This window comes from Anguilla rostrata, chromosome 15 (assembly GCF_018555375.3).
Source record: "Anguilla rostrata isolate EN2019 chromosome 15, ASM1855537v3, whole genome shotgun sequence".
NCBI classification, from domain to species: Eukaryota; Metazoa; Chordata; class Actinopteri; order Anguilliformes; family Anguillidae; genus Anguilla; species Anguilla rostrata.
The window spans coordinates 36,582,928-36,603,810 of NC_057947.1; the positions used below are offsets into that span (position 1 = coordinate 36,582,928).

Consider the following 20,883-nt stretch of genomic DNA (forward strand, 5'->3'; position numbering starts at 1 on the left):
GCAGGAGTGAAGTCCAGGTCCAACAGCGGAGTTGGTTCTGTTCTGGGCCAGCTCACGGTGGACAGACAGGATCTTCCAAAAGGTCCACATGCACAAGCATGATTGGCTGGTGTATGTAGATTAGCTAAAGCATGATTGGCTGGTGTATGTAGATTAGCTAAAGCATGATTGGCTGGTGTATTTAGATCAGCTGAAGCATGACTGGCTTTCCCGTGAGGGCTTGGTGGGCATAGCGCTTATTGTTCATAATTTTCATAACAAAAACAAGGAAGATGGCTGAAGAAAGGATCAGAAGAGATCTGTTGCTAAGCAACTGATGCACACAGTTTGGCTATTTTAGGGGGATTCAATGCGAAGATTCTCTCTGGTCTTGGAGAATTCACTTCAGATGTCTCAGTGCACTTCAGTGGCTGGCTGGTTGTCAGTGAATTTGGTCTCACGCACCAGTTCAGTACATTACTGTGGTGATAAATATTACAGCATTCCTGTATATTAATGTGTGTACTACTGTGAAAAGTGGCAGAACATGGACCAAAAATACAGCCACAGAAAAGCCAAAACGGCCCCTCTGTACTGCTCTTCTGTGAGCAGCGACTCGTAAGGATATGAATTGAGTGAGAAACTCAGCAAATAGAAGCAGGCACTTCTGCTTTTCCTGCTGTCTCAGTCCAAAGCCCCCGGCTCCAGACCGCACACAGCCATCAGGCTCCAGCCCTGTAATATTACACCACAGCAGGGCATTTAAAGAAATGAGAATCACCCTTTTAAATGTGCCTTTCAAACTCCGAGGCCCAGGGGAAATTTGGCAGTGTTCCTCTTGGTTTTTAGGGACAAGAGCCACACAAGTGAGGTGGATATCAAGGGTCAGACACGGATTTGAAATGGGCCAATGAGAAGCGTACTAGTGCCTGTATCCATAGTGACAATGCATCCATGGGGTCATAGGTCGAACCCGCCTTCCTGAATCACTGGGGGGAAAAGGACAGATGCTCTTTTCCCTCAAAAGAATCTTATTTTTTGAAAAAAATAAACAACTGATTTACCAGCTACTCCAGCTGCTTAAAATAAGCCTAAGAAAGTGAGAGAGACTGACAGAATGTAGACAGTGAAACAGAATATTAATAATTGCATTAATGATAACAGAATGTGTATCGTAAAACCCTCAAACAAAAAAACTGAAAAAACCTTGTCTAAACACTCCTCACATTTGCGTTACGATTGGCTGGATCCCATATACGCTGTGACACGAGTCCAAACAGGCCTGTGTCCTGTCAGGGTAATGAAGACAGAATGGCCGCCAGACCTCTGAGCACATCTGTGCAGTAAATGGCTGCTGGGGGGGGGGGGCTGTCCAGCCAATCGCTGCGGAGGGGGGGTGGCAGTCCAGCCAATCGCTGCGGAGGTGGCCTGATAGTCGCATCACATGGATTCCGTCAGTCTCCAAATGAGAGGCACGCTCGCACCATCTGCGGGACAAAGCCGGCCTTGCTCACCCCGCACACGCCCCTGCCCCAGCCAGAGAGGGGACAATGGGGGGAGGGACCCAGAATGACTCTCCATTTTGTTGTGCAAACTGTCCATTGTGCCGTTCAACAATGCAAAGCCATTCGCCGTTTCAATGGCTTACCAAGATGAATGCTAAAAAAAGAATGCAGAAAAATACTGCACCCGTACCCACAATGCAACTCCACTGCTGCTGGTTACGTTCTCAGCGGGAGTTTGAAATGGGAACGTTACCGCCTCAGCTGCTGACAGACAGACAGTCAGTCCATCACTGACAGACAGACAGAGTCAGTCCATCACTGACGGTAAACCCCCTGCTTCCTGATGATTCGGTTGGCCCCTTTTAAAAAGACTAAAAATATTTTTATTAAGACTCTACTTTAAGGGCGCTTCTTTTCTGAGCCGCTTCAAAATGGAAAAAAGAAAGCACAATGGGGAAAGGCAGAGAGAGGGAAAGAGAGAACGCTCTTGGAGTGAAGGAAACACTTGAACAAACTTTTGCCCAAACCCTTTAGAATGCAGTTCATTTTACAGACACTTAAGTGAATAGAATATTAAAGCCGATAACCATATGAAACAGAACAGCACAGGAGCAGACCAATACAAAGCCATCGGTTCGCCCCGTGCAGTCCTGGGACCTGGGCAGTTACTAGAGCAGCGAGAGGTGTGTGTGTGTGTGTGTGTGTGTGTGTATGTGTATGAATGCGTGTGAGTGAGTGTGTGTGTGTGTGTGTGTGTGTGTGTATGAATGCGTGTGATATTGTGTGGCTGTGTGTGTGTGTATGAATGCGTGTGTGTGTGAGTGAGTGTGTGTGTGTGTATGAATGCGTGTGAGTGTGTGTGTGTGTGTGTGTGTGTGTGTGTGTGCATGAGTGTGAGTGTGTGTGTGTGTGTGTGTGTGTGAGTGAGTGTGAGGTGTGTGTGTGTGTGTGTGTGTGTGTGTGGGGTGATGGTGTGTGTGTATGTATGAGTGTGAGTGTGTGTGTGTTGATGGTGTGAGTGAGTGTGTGTGTGTGTGTGTGTGTGTGTGTGTGATGAGTGTGATGTGTGTGTGTGTGTGTGTGTGCATGTGAGTGAGTGTGATGTGTGTGTGTGTGTGTGTGTGTGTGTGTGTGAATGCGTGTGTGTGTGTGTATGAGTGTGATTGTGTGGTGTGTGTGTGTGTGTGTGTGTGTGTGTATGTATGAGTGTGATTGTGTGTGTGTGAGTGTATGTATGAGTGTGATTGTGTGTGTGTGTGTGTGTGAGTGGTTCACAGGTCAGGTAATTACCCAGCAGCACTGCTTCCTTCTCTGACTGCAGAGGCACCGCCAGCTCTTTACCACCGCGGAGCACCGCTGTGTATCCGTTCAGCCCCTGTAAACACAGAGAGTCATCACACACACACACACACACACACACACACACACACAGTCATCACACACACACACACACACACTCTCACAGAGGCATCACACACACACACACACGCATTCATACACACACACACTCACTCACACGCATTCATACATACACACACACACACACACACACACACACACACAGGCATCACACACACACACACACACAGGCATCCACACAGGCATCACCACACACACACGCACAGACACACACACAAACACACACACACAGGCATCACACACACACACACACACACACTCATCAACACACACACACACAGCATCACACACACACACACAGAGGCATCACACGCACACACACACACACAGGCATCACACGCACACACACACACACACACACACACACACACACACACATACACACACTCTCACAAACACACACACTCGTACACACACACACACTCACAAACACACACACACTCACAAACACACACACACTCACAAACACACTCACAAACACACACACACACTCACACACTCACAAACACACAAACACACTCACAAACACACACACACACACTCACAAACACACACAGACAGGCATCACACGCACACACACACACACACACTCACAAACACACACACACACACTCACACACTCACACACTCACAAACACACACACACTCTCACAAACACACACACACACACACACACACTCGTATACACACACACACACACACACACACACACACTCTCTCACAAACAAACACACACACACAAACACACACACACACAAGGCTAAACTGGTGTGTGTGCATTCTCAGCTGACTCACACACCAGTGAATGAGTTTGACTCCATGGAAACAGAATTCTAAATGATGGCCACTTCAGAAATTCACATTCTTTTGAGAGATCATTCATTTCTACTGGCTCAACATTTATAACAGTGGAAAAATGTAAGACCTGCAACCGAGACGATGGGGCATCATAGCGTTCTAGTATTTCGCAAATATAGACCAGTTGCCTTAATTCACCATTACTTGTGGACAACGGGTAGATTTTAAAAAAAGCAATAATGGGCCTGTTTGTCATTGAGCCCAGGAAATGAGCACAGCCGTATTTCAGCAAAATGAGACATGCTTTTAAAAAATATATTTCTCAAAGCACTGACCCCCCCCCCCCCAAAAAAGTAAATAAATAAATAAATACAGCACCCAACCAACAAAATTCTGAACAGAAAGAGATGGACAGCATCTTGTTGGGTGAACAGATACAGACACAGATAAAGGTCACTGCAAACGCAACTACTGCAATTCATCAAACTTAAATACCACATTCTGCTAGTCTGTCTTTTTTTTCTCTCACCTTTCTCCTGCTTTCTTATCACCATCATCTCTCTCCAGATACCTAATTACTGCTGACCTTTACGTTAACTCTTCCTCTCCACTTCAGCTCAGATCAGTAGTCTTTGTGCACACCCTCGTCACCCTCGTCCCCACAGATTACGATCTCCTGCTAGACGGGCATCCCTTCCCTTCTCTCGGCTGAAACGCATTCTCACCTCAACATACGCCCCTGTGTGGGAATAGAGCACTCATTTAACGCTCTGCTTTGCTGTTAATTATTGATTCGGTTAATAATTAAGGCCAGAGCTGAAACTGCAAGTATTAAAGCAAATACAGTTCTAATGATCTGGTGAACATATATTATTCAGTGCAGACCGGCATATAGCAAACACAGCAGCTGCTGTGATACGCAGTACCTTTCCAGCTGACTTACCCGCTAGTGCTAAATTTGCTAGCTGGTTGTTTGCTAAATATGAAACACAGATACAGAACAGTGTAGACAATCAATTATTTGTTTCCTTTTGAAATATTCCCAAAGATATCAGTCCAGTGTTTCTCATTGGTCACTAAGAGACCGGCCGTTCCCCTGCAGATAGCTGCTGAGGCCTCCTACTGAAGGCTATTAACACCACAGCTCAGTTCTGGCAGCACGGTTATGCTCCTGTTAAACAGAATGCTTATGCTCCTGTTTCTCCCTGGATGGAGACATCCTGCCAAATACAGCCCTGCTCAGTTGTTAGAGAGCAAAAAGTGTAAATATTTTACCAGTAAAAATTTTTGATTGTTGTTTTTGACTGATTTTATGCATCAGTGCTATTTGCAATGTCAGCCCAGCACTGCTTGTGACAACAATCATAAAAGTGACTTAATTAATGCTGTTAAACTTAACAGTCCGCAGGTAAAATCGGTTATGCAGTGCTAGATATGTAGAGAAGGTTGTTATTAGCCTGACTAGTAAAGGGATAAAAGCTCAACCCTGTGTGGATGAGGATGCACTGCATCACCCCCCCCCCCCCCATCCACTCTGCAGACTGCCACTGAGTCTAACAGTGTCCAGCACCCCCACCCCGACCCCCCAGAATAATGTGTGAGAATGCAGAGGGGGTTAATACTGGAGGCCGGACTGAAGCTCTGTCTGCAGGAAGTGAGTTCTCACAGATACAGCTACAGTGGGATACGGGGGAATATCAGCAGGCCCCAGACCCACAGACTCCCTACAGCTGGGATTTCAGGACCCTAATCACCCGGAAACAGACTGCCCGCTCCCCCCCACCCCCCAGCTGCCACCCCCAAGCCCCAAACACCCCCCCCCTGCCCCCAACACTGTGACTGAGCTGTTGCACAGGAAGTGCCTACACTCTAATGTGCAGCCACATCACATTACATTACATTACATTATAGGCATTTAGCAGACGCTCTTATCCAGAGCGACGTACAACAAGTGCATAGGTTTCAAGATGTAGAGGCGCAAAAGAAACACTAGAGTGAAGTAAGGATCGTAGTGCCAGAAGTGACCACATCGATCAGGACTCCAACCCTGTAGGTCGGACTCCAACTCCAACATCACTCAGTAGCTATGAACACACACGCTCGCACTCTCACACACACAGTGTGCACACGCACGCATGCACTCCCTCAGTACAGGAGCAGAAGGGACACACACTCGCACTCTCACACACAGTGTGCACACGCACGCATGCACTCCCTCAGTACAGGAGCAGAAGGGACACACACTCGCACTCTCACACACACAGTGTGCACACACACGCATGCACTCCCTCAGTACAGGAGCAGAAGGGACACACACTCGCACTCTCACACACAGTGTGCACACGCACGCATGCTCTCCCTCAGTACAGGAGCAGAAGGGACACACACTCGCACTCTCTCACACACAGTGTGCACACGCACGCATGCACTCCCTCAGTACAGGAGCAGAAGGGACACACACTCGCACTCTCACACACACAGTGTGCACACGCACGCATGCACTCCCTCAGTACAGGAGCAGAAGGGACACACACTCGCACTCTCTCACACACAGTGTGCACACGCACGCATGCACTCCCTCAGTACAGGAGCAGAAGGGACACACACTCGCACTCTCACACACACAGTGTGCACACGCACGCATGTCTCTCGCCTGCTAGCCTCACCTTCTCCTTCAGCATGAGGAGCTCGGCCTTCAGACTCCTGCTCTCCTCCCGGGCGAGCTCCAGCTCCTGCTCTCTCCTCCTCAGCTCCTCCTGAAGCCTCTGCAGTTGCTACGGAGACGGGAGATGGGGGACAGGGGATGGAGAGAGAGCAGTTGACAACAAAAACAAGCAAGGGCTGCCTGACCTTTGACCCTACAAAAAAGTTATATGGCAGTAACTGTCAGATCTGCTGTCTGATTGACAGAGTTATGCAGCGGTCAGTACTGCTGTCGGTGCTGGCACAGGAGGCACATGAGCAGGAGGTGTGTGAGAAGGTGTATGAGCAGGAGGTGCATAGGCGGCTGTACCTGCTGCATGCTATGCAGGCTCTGCTGCAGGAGGCGCAGAGATGGCTCCTGGACGTGGTTCTCCTCGGGCCGGCAGACCCTCCCCTGCTCCTGCTTCAGCAGCTCCACCTCACTCCGGCAGGCCTCCAGCTGCCAGCGCAGGCTGCCGTTCTCCTCCCTGAGTGCACAGGCCTGCACCGCCAGCACTGCACCAGAGAGAGGCGTTGACTCACACAGAGCACAGCTACACACACACACTCACACACACACACACACTCACAGAGCACAGCCTGCACCGCCAGCACTGCACCAGAGAGAGGCGCTGACTCACACAGAGCTCAGCTACACACGCTCTCACACTCACACACTCACAGAGCACAGCCTGCACCGCCAGCACTGCACCAGTGTGAGGCGCTAACTCACACAGAGCACAGCTACACACGCTCTCACACTCAGAGCACAGCTACACACGCTCTCACACTCACAGAGCACAGCTACACACGCTCTCACACTCACAGAGCACAGCTACACACACACACACACACAGAGAACTGTTACACACGCTCTCACACTCACACACTCACAGAGCACAGCCTGCACCGCCAGCACTGCACCAGAGAGAGGCGCTAACTCACACAGAGCACAGCTACACACGCTCACACTCACACTCAGCACAGCTTCTCTCACTCTCACTCTCACACACACACTCACACAGAGCACAGCTACACACATACACACCTCTCACTCTCACACTCAGAGCACAGACCTGCACCGCCAGCACTGTACCAGTGTGAGGCGCTAACTCACAGAGCACAGCTACACACGCTCTCACACTCACACTCACAGAGCAGAGCTACACACGCTTTCACACTCACACACTCACAGAGCACAGGCCTGCACCGCCAGCACTGTACCAGTGTGAGGCGCTAACTCACAGAGCACAGCTACACACACACACACACACACACACACACACACACACTCACAGAGCAGAGCTATACATACACGTACAAGCACACTCATGCACTCCCACTCCTGATGCTCTCACACACGTATACAGCCCACAAGCACACATTTACAGGTAAAATTCATGGTAAGCCCAACCATGCCATCACAAAAGCAAACCTCACAAACAGTGTACTCTTAACATGCTCCTAAACCCTTTCTACAAAAACCCACTTCCATTTCAACCAAAAATCCTTCCATCAGTTTCCCCACAGGAGTAGGAGTAGGAGGAGGAGGAGGAGGGGGGCATCCCCCCGATCCCCCCGATCCCCCCACCCCCCACCCCCCACCCCCATCCTTTCCATCATCCCCAGAAGCACTGCCAGCATAACTGTCAAAATGGGCCTGAATATCTGTCATTTTATAGGACACAGATATGCGCAGTTTGGGGATTGGGCCAGAATTGATTTGGTGGTCTGCTGTGGATGTTGGCTGCTTGTAGCCAGGCACACAAACACACATCTCAAATGATGGATATCCTTTCTCTGGTTCCTCCTCACAGACTCCACACGTGAGATGAGTCACTGAGCACAGCTCAGCAGAACAGCTCAATAATAATCATCATTTGGAGACCAGCTGGTGAAAATAAGAAAACTAAATCAAACTTTCATTTTAAGTGTGCTTTAAGAAGCTGTTTTTTTAAAACAGTATTATCAGTGTTGAGCTACGCAAGTACAGAAGCACTGAGGCTTGTTGTTTTGTCAGCAGAGTTCCTGTACTCCTGTAATGGTGTTTAATTTAGGGAGCTGAGCTGCATGTGAAGTCAAACACAGTGCATCAGTCAGATGAACCGCGTCACCACGCCGCGCATGGCGACCCAACGTCAGCGCGTACCCGAGTCGTCCGTGCGCGTACCCGAGTCGTCCGTGCGCGTTCTCTTGCGGACGCCTTCCTCAGAGTCGTCGTCGGACATGTCCATCTCCTCCTCCCGGCGTATCCCCATGATCTCCTCACTGTGAGCGTTCCGCAGCTCCTGTGACACCACAACCACAGACAGCGCCCCCTTCAGGTGCTCAGCAATAACTCTGCAAGACCTGCCAGTGCCTGAAATCTTAACTTAAACTCTTTAGGGACAAAACAAAAGAAGAAAAGGACAGCATAATACACAAGTATGGATTATGACCCTAATCCCAAATATGGCTCTAGAAAAATAATGTTCATAAACATAGTGTCTTGTGACAGAATTGTATTACTCTTTGGTATTATTAGTACAAAATAGTAAAAGATCGCACAGCACAATTTTTTAAAGAGCTAGAAGTGCACTCAGAGAGAGCAAGAGAGCTTTTGGCAGTATATATGGAGACATTTGCTGCAATCTCTCCAGAAGAAAAAATAAATCACATGACTCTGACTTCAAACAGCAGCGATGGGCTGATAGGATGAGCTCAGGAGAAATTTAAAGCTGTTGGTGTGAAATCTCTCAGCTCTAATGAAATAAACAGCCGCTGACGCTGCGGCCGGGCCAGCAGGAAAGGCGCGAGGCGGGATTAGTTATCTGTGAATAAAAACACTCTCCCTCTCGACCGGGAGGCGCTTTATTGTTCTGAGCGGTTTCCTGAAAGCCCAGACAGCATTCCGACGTGGTTCGAGCGCTTCGAGCTAACGATCACTTACGCCCACATCTTTATTTCCGAGCGTAAGCTCAATTAAAGCCGGGCAGATAATGTCTAAACGCACAGACAGTTACATCTTTATCACACGTGGAAATAACCCTAAAACCTGCGCCTGAAACGACAGGCCGTTTACTACCCTTTCTTCCATCCCCCCTTCCATCACTTCATTCAGGGAGGCAGGGCTGTACATCGAGCTGAAGCTCAGCATTTAAGGGAAGTTCAGCCACTTCCAGGTTTCCAGGTTAAGCTCATCCTGGAGGACTCTGCCAGTCAGTAAGCTCATCATGGAGGACTCTGCCAGTCAGTAAGCTCATCATGGAGGACTCTGCCAGTCAGTAAGCTCATCCTGGAGGACTCTGCCAGTCAGTAAGCTCATCGTGGAGGACTCTGCCAGTCATTAAGCTCATCGTGGAGGACTCTGATCTTCACCCTGTGAACTGCTGTTGGCATGGCGTTGATTTCCAGGAGGCAGCAGTGAGAGCAGTAGACTCCAGGCAGGCTTTGAAACTCGAGGAGAGACTTTGAGATTTTAATCTGATCCCAGATCAGTTAGAGTGCAAAACACTGCTCTGCCACAGTGATCAATAAGCTGCCTTCTGCTACTGGCCTGGGGGCTGAGGTTGATGCCATTGGTCAGAAGTGTCACTAGCCCACATGCATACATGTAAAAGTCAGCTCACGTACACTTTACACATTACATATTTAATCTGCTGAAATATGGTCCCTCTAACCAGAATAGTAATGAAGATCAGAGTCTGCAGTGGTCCAGTACCTTCATTTACTACAGAACTGAGGCACAGGCACTGGCCCGCTGCAGGTACAGGTACAGGTAGCTGTTAGCCATAAGAGTACTCAGCACTTTCTTTCACATAAACACTTGCTTTATGGGGACCTGACTGAGGAGTCAGGTGACAGGAAATGAAGAGGAAGTGACAGGAAGTACCAACCTCGCACTGCTTTCGCCACATGTCTATGTTCCTGCGCTGTGCTTTTGAGAAATGGTCCCATGCCTTTTGCTTGGCGGAGGCGTTGAAAACGGCCGTTATCTGCTCGACTTTGGTGGATAAGGGGAAGTCAGACAAGACAAGCCATTTATGTAGCGCTCCCGCACACCGCCGGCAGACTGAGAAAGGCGGGAGACGGCGGGAAGCTCAGCGCACAGCGCCATGTCGCTGGGCTTTCCGCGCAGTCCCCGCAGTACAGTACTTACAGATCACCTCCCGCAGGTTCACCCCCCTCAGGACTGAGAGAAGCAACGTTTTACAGAGCCGGGCTCCGGGTCACAGGGACTGCTGCTCTCCTGTGGACTCTTCCTTAACCAGAGTCACTGCGTGCGTTTCATACACTTTTACTTCTATATTTTTAATGTTTTATGTTAGGCTACTAACACTGCACAATTTCAAATGATGATGACTACTGTAAGGATCAATATACAGCATTGGGCCCAGCGAGGAATCAAATGCACCACAGCCAATCCCAGCAAGGAATCAAACGCACCACAGCCAATCCCCGGCCCTACAGCCACACCTCTAGTAAAATGTTGCTTTCCAGATACATAACCGTCTTGATGGCCTTCAGCCAGCATTGAAACTGTTGAGTAATCTTTTGTTTCCAGTAGACTGTGGCCCATTGAAATCAAAATATGTGCTTCCCCCTTTGCCAAATTCTTTTTGCTGGAATAATTTGCCAAACTATCAGCACATTCTCCGCCTCCAAATGTTTAAACACATAATTTTGCCAAACCACTCATGTTCCTGAAAACAAATTGGTCTTAAAAAATGTGCATCAAGTACTCAGAAAATGAACTCTGGCTTACATTCATCATCATGTGTAAAAAAAGAGCTATTTTATTTCAAGCTCTTGCTGGAATTGAAAGCCATTATCTTGCTGTTTTGAAGAGCATTCTGATGAAGCTAAAGTGCGTGCCTCACACGTTACACGTCTCGGAGCACTTCAGCATTCAAATCGCTGTGAAATTGTCAGCATTGTACCCAAGTTTCACTACAACTACATTTGTGCCACAAATTTCCTGTTGCAAATGACAGCGAATTTCATGCATATTACAGATTGCAGAGTTCTACAGAGAAATGTGTGCTAATGGGGTAAGAGTCAGGTCAAAAGAGGGAGAATTAAAATTATATTCATACCTGAGAGAACTGCAGTCCAGGAGGCACCTCTCTCTGTCTCACACATCACCCGGTTAAATTGTACTTACCCCCAACTGAGCACGAGCGTGTGCATGGTGCTGTGGGCTATAGGCCACGCCCCACAGTGCACTAGTGGCCACTCCCACTTTCTGTTATTGACTGCTCGACGGACGTGCCTTACACACTGAGACAGAATCCCCAGGTGGCTTTGTACCTATCCAAGCTGGAACTAAAGTGCGCTGAATGGCGGTGAGCTCTCTGCAGAAGAGTGTGCATGCAATAAACGGGACATGGCTTACCGTTCGGACGCACTGCAGCCGGACTCTTAAAGGGACAGTTCGCTTTCTGGGGTTTTCATGTCCAATGAAGGATATTATATATACTTACAGAATTTCATGGACGAACAGCCAACTTAACAATGGCTGTCATGGGAGAATTCGGAAGTTTGAGGTCCAGAGCAAGTAAATACACGTTAAGTAAAGCAGCTGGCAAGGTGAAGTTATGCTTCCAGAGGCCATACATAAGAACAGATTAATTTAACAGAATTTATTTGCAGTTATAAACATAAATATCAGCTTTTGTACAGTGCCAGGACTTCCTAATGTGCAGCAGTCTCAGGTTGCATGCGCCATGGGAAACAATTCCAACCAAAACTAAGTTTAAACATAATTGTTAATGACCGTTCACATAAATAATCAGGGAGTATCCATGTGCACAATCATATTTTACAGCAGTATATATTTACAGAGTCGCTGTGAAAGCTATTTTGGAGTTACCTGAAACATTTTCTTGCACTAGACCACAAACCCATGAATGGCCCAATACTTTCCATGATAAAGCCAGCCGGCCATCAGAAACTTCTGTTAATGTCCAACGTGTCTTTCATCGCACACAAAATGGACTGGGCGAATCTAAAATTTACACTAAAACTGAAATAATATTTTTTAAATCCCAGAAATCAAACTGTCCCTATGAACAGTCTCCTTGCATTTTTAAAATGGTCGTTCAACAGAAGCAAACCGAGTCGTGACTCAGTTCTGGGCCACACACTGACGGAGCAGGGCTGATTCTGAGTGGAGTGTGCTGGAGGGCGGGGTGGGGGTGGGGGGGCGGGGCGATGGGGGGGGGGGGCTGCCGGTCACGGATCCGCGGCGGTCGCGGTGAAGACGGACGGGCGTGGCGGACGGCGCGGCAGTGGGCGGGGCTTACACTGCGTGAGGATGGCCAGCATGGCGTTTCGGAAGCGCTCTTTGGCGAGCTCCGCCTCCTCCTCGTGCCGCGCCCTCTCGCTCTGCAGCCGCCGCACGTGCCCATTGGCCGCCTGGATCATGGAGTAGAAGAGGTTGGCGGTGCGGCGGCTGACCTCGCCGCGGTCCAGCCAGGCGAGCAGCACCGCCGACGCCGCGCCGAACTGGCCGTCGTCTGCAGGGAGGAAGCAGCAGGGCGCACACGCAGAAATCAGCTTCAGACACCTTTCCAGGACCAACATGCCTTTTCTGTGTGAGTCATTTCTGTGTCATTGATTTGAATGTTACATTACATGCATTTAGCAGACGCTCTTATCCAGAGTGACTTACACGACATTATACATAGCATCCATTTATACAGCTGGATATATACTGAACCAATGCAGGGAAAGTACCTTACTCAAGGATACAAGTGTGTCCAACCTGGGAATTGAACCTGCAACCTTTAGGTAACCAGACCAGCTCCTTACCCATTATACTACACCGCACTGTATGTGAGTGTGCATCCCTGATGATGGGTAGGCTAGCTGAGGACAGTTACAGCTAACCACACATCCTAATGGCTCTTTCCAAGAACACTCTGGAACAATAGGATGGATTAGGAAAGAACTAGGGTGAGGACAACTGTAATCACCACAATATGTTATCAGTCCCTGTCCAAGCTCTGGACTTAGTGATTCTGTCTGAATAACTGTTTTCATGTTTCGCTGGATGAAGTGAGGTTTTTCCCCTCAGTTAGGCACGTCAACTCCTCTTCTCTACATCCTTCCAGAATGTAGTAATGTTTATCAGTACAGGCCAAAGCCAGAGTGTAGTAAAGGCCAAAGCCAGAATGTAGTAATGTTTATCAGTACAGGCCAAAGCCATAGTGTAGTAAAGGCCAAAGCCAGAATGTAGTAATGTTTAAAGGCCAAGGCCAGCAGGGCCATACTCTCAGTGTCTGCTTTGCACGGGTTCATCTCATTAAATTTTAAATCCTCACAGCCTCACTGAGCCACTATACTGTTATAGGCAAAATGAGACAACCCCTCCCCCTCCCTGTCTCTCCAAAATCTGCAGTCATTGCACCAGCTAAACAGCGTGTGTGTGTGTGTGTGTCGGTGTTAGAGCCAGAGACAGAGAGAGAGAGAAAATGAGGATGTGAAGTGGTTAGAGTATCTGCATTAATTTTTCTAATGCAATAAACATTTATGATTATCATTAACACACCAGAGTCACACACAAAAAAGCCCTGCTAACCAGACAGTATTCATATGATTAAGAGCTAAATGACTGCAAACATTCAGAGGACTAAAGGACGCAGTAAAGAGGACTCCCAGAGTAACAGCACAGAATAGATATTAACTTATTTCCTACGAAAAAAACATTGGACCTGAGTCTGAACACAGTTTACTGCACACGTACAGAAGTGAACAGAACTGGCCTGAATCTACAGGTACTGAACTTCATCAGAATTCTGATGCAAGTGCATAGAGAATTAAAGCCTCTTAGCACTAATAATCCTCTCCAAAAACACCGAGCCAAAGCGTTCAGAGGGGTGCTGAAGAATTCATGCTGTTTTGCTTTGTGTTGTTTTTCATTTATGCTGGAGCTGCACTGAACATCGATCCTGGCTCTGAGAAAGAGCTTCTGCAGTACAACACGCTTCACGCCCGCAGATTTCAAACAAGCCGCCTGCCACAGCACTACTCTTCTCCACATGACAGATCATACTGCTGAAGACATTATTCAGATAAATATAATACCATCACACTGGGAAATTGAATAGACAATTAAAAATAATTTTTAAAATGGGGAAATAACATGGAATTAAATTAAATATCTGTGGTATGCACAGAAGGTCCACACATGCTTTAACGAGCCACAGCTGATTAAATCAGTGTGTCTGCATATAAGATCCAGAGTGCTTCTAGCGAACGCACTGTTACGACCCCAGAGCACAGACAGTGGCTTGGGCCTCGAGTTCACAGTCATGTGTTTGTTAGTCTCTATTCAGCGCTACTCAGTGCTCACCCTCACTAAACCGTGAGCAATCCCACAAATCACTCAGGGCTCCTGGATAAATTCTTCATCAATTCACACTGGCTGTAAGCAGCCGAATCTGTCCGCAACGTGTACAGGCTTTGTGCCATTTCTAGATTAGCAACAGCTGACCGGACTCACGTCCCAACATAGCCAGATGCATGCGCTCTCTTTCTCCTGAAAAACACTTCTAACACCCCTATCTTCAACTGCCTCAACAAACGAAAAGATTTACTGAAATCTTAACCCCATACCCTCATACCCTCAATTTATACCCCCATTTTACCCTCATAGCCCCATTTTTACCCCATGCTGCAAGCCACAGCTGGGACAGCACATGTCCCGTTCAGTGTACTGTATAATCACCCTGACGCAGACAGAGGCACCCTGAGAACATGCCTGCTCATCGCCTGCTGGTCTCTGGTGCCCAGACCCCAGCTGCATCACTGCAGCAGACCACAGCTGCTAACGGTCCTCAGAATGCAGGTGCGTTTTCAGCTCCAGTCACGCATGCATGAGTGTGTGTGTGCATGTGTGTCTGTGTGTGTGTGTGTGTGTGTGTGCGTGTGTGTGTGTGAGAGAGAGTGTGTGTGTGCATGTGTGCGTGTATGTATGTGTGTGCGTGTATGTGCGTGTGTGTGCGTGTGTGTGCGTGTGTGTGCGTGTGTGTGCGCGTGTGCGCGCGTGTGTGTTTCTGAGGTGCACTGAGAGAGAGGCTGGCTGCGGTTTTGGGTGAGAGGAGCGCTACCTTTCATCCTTTCCGCCAGAAGCCCCGCCTCATGCTCGGAGTAGTGCATTATGGGAGGAGGCGACGGCGGCCGCAGCTGCTGCTCCTGGACCTGGCGGTGGTGGCGGTTTTCGCGGGCGAGCAGCCGCTGCCTGCACTCCCACTCGTACAGGTCGTCCCGCGCCTGCGCGAAGTCCACGTGCATGCGCCCCGAGTCCTTCTTATCCGCGCTGGAGCCGATCCGCATGCGGTAGCCTGGGCACACACGGACACGCCGCACACGCGCGCCAACACCACACGCACGATCACCAGGTACAGGGCCTTGTCCTACGCCCGACAGGACAGCCTGTCACACGCGCGCACACACACACGCACGAGACAGGTACAGGGCCTTGTCCTACGCGCGCACACACACACGCACACACACACACACACACACACACCAGACAGGTACAGGGCCTTGTCCGCACGCACGCACGCACGCGTACAGGGCCTTGTCCACCACACACACACACAACACACACACACACACTCACCAGACAGGTACAGGGCCTTGTCCACCACACACACACACACTCACCAGACAGGTACAGGGCCTTGTCCACCACACACACACACACACACACACACACACACACACTCACCAGACAGGTACAGGGCCTTGTCCACCACACACATACACACACATACCAACAGTACAGGCTGTCCACCACACACACACACCAGACAGGTACAGGGCCTTGTCCACCACACACACACACGGGCGCGCACACACACTCACACTCACCAGACAGGTACAGGGCCTTGTCCACCATGAACTCCTCGCTGAAGCGGATGTGGCAGAAGTTCTTCTTGCTCTTGCGGACGGCGATGATGTCACCACACGGGTCGAACACCTCCCGGATGATCTCCTCGCTGGCGTTTTCGGGGAGCCCCCCCACAAACACAGTTTTGCACCCTGGGGGCCTCTCCCTGGTGGACGGGGGTGGAAGATCTGCAGGGGGGCAGGAAAGGCATTCCCCTTTCAGCAGTGTCGCCCAGCCACACCTCAAACACTTCACATACAAATTCAAACACAAATACCCACAAGAGCACCAAACAGGGTAAATGGGGTAAACAGGGTAAGGGGGTAAACAGGGTAAATGGGGTAAGGGGGTAAACGGGGTAAACAGGGTAAACAGGGTAAACGGGGTAAACAAGGTAAATGGGGTAAGCGGGGTAAGCGGGGTAAATGGGGTAAGCGGGGTAAATGGGGTAAACAGGGTAAATGAGGTAAATGGGGTAAACAGGGTAAACAGGGTAAATGGGGTAAATGGGGTAAACAGGGTTAACAGGGTAAACGGGGTAAACAGGGTAAACAGGGTAAACAGCCTTACTGGGGTTCTGAGGGAACAGCGTGCAGCTCTCATAGTGAATGATCTCCTTGACAAGCGGGAGCTCTGGGGGTATGGGAGGGGGCGGGGCCAGACTAATCCCCGGCATCATGGCGCTTATAGGAGTGATGATTCCCAGGCTGGGGTCGAATCCTGGGATGCAGATGGAATCTGGGAATGATTGAGAGCGAAGAGGGGCAAAAAAAAGGATCTAATGAGCGGCCATCTACACGTGAAGCTGAACTACTGAGCCACGAAGCAAAGGAATCCTTTAGTGATGGAGCTGTAAGACTTCTGTGTTGGAAAGAGTCTGAAATAAACACATTCTGCCACAGGTTAAAAGATTTGAGCTCAACAAAGGAACGCTGAAAAAAACACAGAAACAGAGCAGTAGGTCGTTGGTTTTTACGCTGTACATCTGCATGAACCCAAGAACCCATGAACTTCTGTGGATAAAAAAAATATTTCACTGGAAAAATATTCCATAACTTGATCTTTGTTCTGAGTTCCTGGATTCAGTGGCATATCAAATTAATGTTCTGGAATTCCTGTTGAAAGAAGACAAATGAAAATGAATCCAGAACCACTCCATGTGTTTGGCACGGGTCATTATCCCTTGGCCATGCTCATCAGGAGTAATGCTATACAGGGAAGGGAGCGGCACATTTTTCAACAGAAATATGAATCCTCGACACACTGGAGGGACTTTCTAATGTAGTGTTCTGGCAAGGTTACCCAACACGACTTCTCACTTCATGGATATAAAATAAATCCTGCAATGTTCAGCCAGATATGAAATTCAATCAGGTTATGTTCCCGGGAGCATTTTAGGAAAAACCTAAGAATGATCTGGTACAGTGTTTGTACCATAATACATAAATGGAGAGAATCCATAACAAAATCCACAGGGGGGAATCATAGGAAATATGAGACACACTGGGTCTTCATAAAACTCATTAAAACTGAAGAGAAACAGCAATAACAAGTCATTTACACATTTAAGCATCTCACATTCATCATTTACTCCAGCAGTGTTTTCAGTGAAAAACTCTGTTCTTCACCTTCAGCCAGTGCAGTCTTAGCCCTCCTCCTGTCTCTCTCTCCCTCCCCCTGTCTCTCTCCCTCTCTCCCTCCCTCCATCTGTCTCTCACTTTTCCCTCTGTCTCTCTCTCCCTCCCCCTGTCTCTGGCCACCGATGGGCGGGGCTCAAGGCCGCAGATGGGCGGGGCTCCAGGCCCCAGGGGAGGGCAACAGACCTCAGTCGCCAGCGTGTGAGCAGCCCAAACCTGATGACTGGTTTTCTGACTCAGGCTCAGTGAATTTTCACTTTTGACTACAGCCCTATTATAGACCTGCCCACATCCTGGTCTACATATATCTCCACCCAGTCACATGTTCTGGTTGATGTACCTAACAAAGACCTTTGAGGTCGAAACGTTGTACTATTAAATCACTTTGGGAGCAGAGAAAATAGTGTGTGGATATACTCTCTCTTATATTTTTTTTTTATTCCCCCAGACTGCATCATTTCGCCTTTAATCAGGCCCTCCTGAAAACAACACACTGCATTTCCCTCAAGAACCAATCAAAATCAGCACGTATCAATCCCTCAAGAACCAATCAAAATTGGCACGTATCAATCCCTCAAGAACCAATTAAAATCTCACATATCAATCCCTGAAGAACCAATCAAAATCAGCACATATCAATCCCTCAAGAACCAATCAAAATCAGCACGTATCAATCCCTCAACAACCAATCAAAATTGGTACGTATCAATCCCTCCCTGAACAAAGGGTCAAAAAGAGCAATCATTCCAAGGACCAAAAAAAAACAAAAACAGGAGGCCTGCTCAGTTTGCACAGATACGACGGCAGCATAAATATGTATGATCTGCCAATCTGCTCATGCATTTTAATCTGCGCCTAATTTGCCCCGATCCTCCGTCACGTCCTCGTCCTGTGCGGGGGTAACAGGAGGCGGTCCCAGCTAAGGGCTAAGACTCTATTTGCATGAATACAGAGACAGAGCAGCGTTAGAATATTCAGACAGACACGTGCAGCTGCACTGCAGGGAGCTCGCTCTGCTGGTCCTGTCTGTCTCTGAACCCCATTCTTTGTCCACAGGCTCATCTCCCACGTCTGTGACAGTGTGTGGAGCAGCGCTAACTAGCAGACCGCGCGCAGCCCAAAGCCCACACGCCAGCAGAACCGAACCGGGACTGACCGTGGCTGTGTGAGAGTCAGACCTGCTGCCATTGCATGAGGGTCACTGCCATGGTGGATGCAATGTGGATTTTTAATTTTTCCTCTTCGTTTGCAGCCCCTCAGACACAAGGGGTCCCAGACAACCGCCCTCGTGTGCTAATCCAATACCCAGCCTGAGTGAAACAGCACAACCAGGGCCAAGGGGGGCTGACATGCCCAGCTTTGCTGTTCTCGTTTGTGTTAGTGTTAAACAGTTTAACCTTCAGGGTCCAAGTTGAACTATGCGGTTGTTCCCTGCACTTGGAACGGTACTTCTCTCTAGGGTTTTTGTCATACTTGTTCCTGGTTATGGTTATACACTGATTGTACGTCGTTCTGGATAAGAGCTTCTGCCAAATGCCTGTAATGTAATGTAATGCTTTGAGTTATAAACTCCCATCAGTCCCTGCGCTAATTTGCATACGAGCCATTCGATAGGCCACTGAAGGCAGCACTGAGAAAACACAGCTGTTCCCGAGCAGCAGCCTCCGGCAATTCCATGAGATTATATGAAGGAAGGCCAAGGTATGTGTAACACACACACACACACACACACACACACACACACACACACACACACACACACACACACACACACACACACACACACACACACACACACACACACACACACAGATGGAGACAGAGACAGACACACACACAGACACAGACAGAGAGAGAGACACACAGACAATTTATAAAATGCTGAAATGGAAAAATTTATCCTCAAATGAGAACCTTGAGGGTGGGGAAGTGTGACAGGCAGTGCTAAATGAAATGAATGAAAGGTATTTTTGGGGTCAGACAGAGGAAAACACCGGAGTGTTACCCCCCCTACAGAGGAGGAGAGGTACTGCACCCAGCGCAGAGGCTCACCTGAGACCAGCGGATGCCCGCTCATGCCCACGGGCACCATGCCCAGGCTGTTCATGGCCGGGACCCAGGCTCCAGAGTCAGCAACGGGCACTGCCAGGTGGGTCTGCTCCTTACCCAATCTGCCTAAACCTCCCGCTACAGAGAGAGAGAGGAAGGGAGTGAGAGAGAGAGCAAGAGGAAGGGAGAGGGAGGGAGTGAGAGAGAAAGAGGGAGGGAGAGGGAAGGAGAGAAGCCAGTGTCAGCAGAGGCACAGCTCAAATCTCACTCCTCGGTCAGGAGGTTGTGGTGTGCAGTGAGGCATGCTGGGATAGCGGTGAGGAGCCGTGGTGCGGATCAGTAGAGCGGGGAGGAAAGGCCGGGCCTAGGTCCTGCTGTACCGCGTTCCCGCCTCCTGCTGGTCTTGTGTTGCGTTTGTAATCAAAGCCCCCCCAACTGTACATCCAGTCTGAAGCCTGGGTTGAGTCCCACTGCCGTCATGAAGTACAAATGCTCCAGGATCTGATTTAGAGCTGAAACCTGTCCAACACCCAGACTTCTGAGTCCATTCCTACAGATCAAAAGGGTTACAGCACAAAGCTGGGACAGGCTTCAGATCAGCCACACTGATCCACAGCACAAAGCCGGGACAGGCTTCAGATCAGCCACGCTGATCCACAGCACAAAGCCAGGACAGGCTTCAGATCAGCCACGCTGATCCACAGCACAAAGCTGGAACAGGCTCCAGATCAGCCACACTGATCCACAGCACAAAGCCAGGACAGGCTTCAGATCAGCCACACTGATCCACAGCACAAAGCCAGGACAGGCTTCAGATCAGCCACACTGATCCACAGCACAAAGCCGGAACAGGCTTCAGATCAGCCACACTGATCCACAGCACAAAGCCGGAACAGGCTTCAGATCAGCCACACTGATCCACAGCACAAAGCCAGGA

The 20,883-nt window shown here is 49.1% G+C and overlaps 1 protein-coding gene across 1 annotated transcript in view; it reads right to left on the reverse strand.

Annotated features, from left to right (window-relative positions):
- Positions 1 to 1,489: 1,489 nt before the first annotated feature.
- LOC135241315 (ecto-NOX disulfide-thiol exchanger 1-like) overlaps positions 1,490 to 20,883 on the reverse strand; it is a 57,070-nt gene continuing 37,676 nt past the window's right edge. The window contains exons 2-12 of the mRNA XM_064311572.1: positions 19,950 to 20,084; positions 16,831 to 16,998; positions 16,242 to 16,448; positions 15,476 to 15,709; positions 12,668 to 12,880; positions 10,259 to 10,365; positions 8,533 to 8,671; positions 6,715 to 6,899; positions 6,368 to 6,475; positions 2,760 to 2,859; positions 1,490 to 1,506 (exon numbers count right to left, since the gene is read on the reverse strand). Coding sequence (XP_064167642.1) covers positions 1,490 to 1,506; positions 2,760 to 2,859; positions 6,368 to 6,475; positions 6,715 to 6,899; positions 8,533 to 8,671; positions 10,259 to 10,365; positions 12,668 to 12,880; positions 15,476 to 15,709; positions 16,242 to 16,448; positions 16,831 to 16,998; positions 19,950 to 20,004 — 1,533 coding nt within the window. The 5' untranslated portion in view covers positions 20,005 to 20,084. The remainder of the gene's footprint in view (positions 1,507 to 2,759; positions 2,860 to 6,367; positions 6,476 to 6,714; positions 6,900 to 8,532; positions 8,672 to 10,258; positions 10,366 to 12,667; positions 12,881 to 15,475; positions 15,710 to 16,241; positions 16,449 to 16,830; positions 16,999 to 19,949; positions 20,085 to 20,883) is intronic.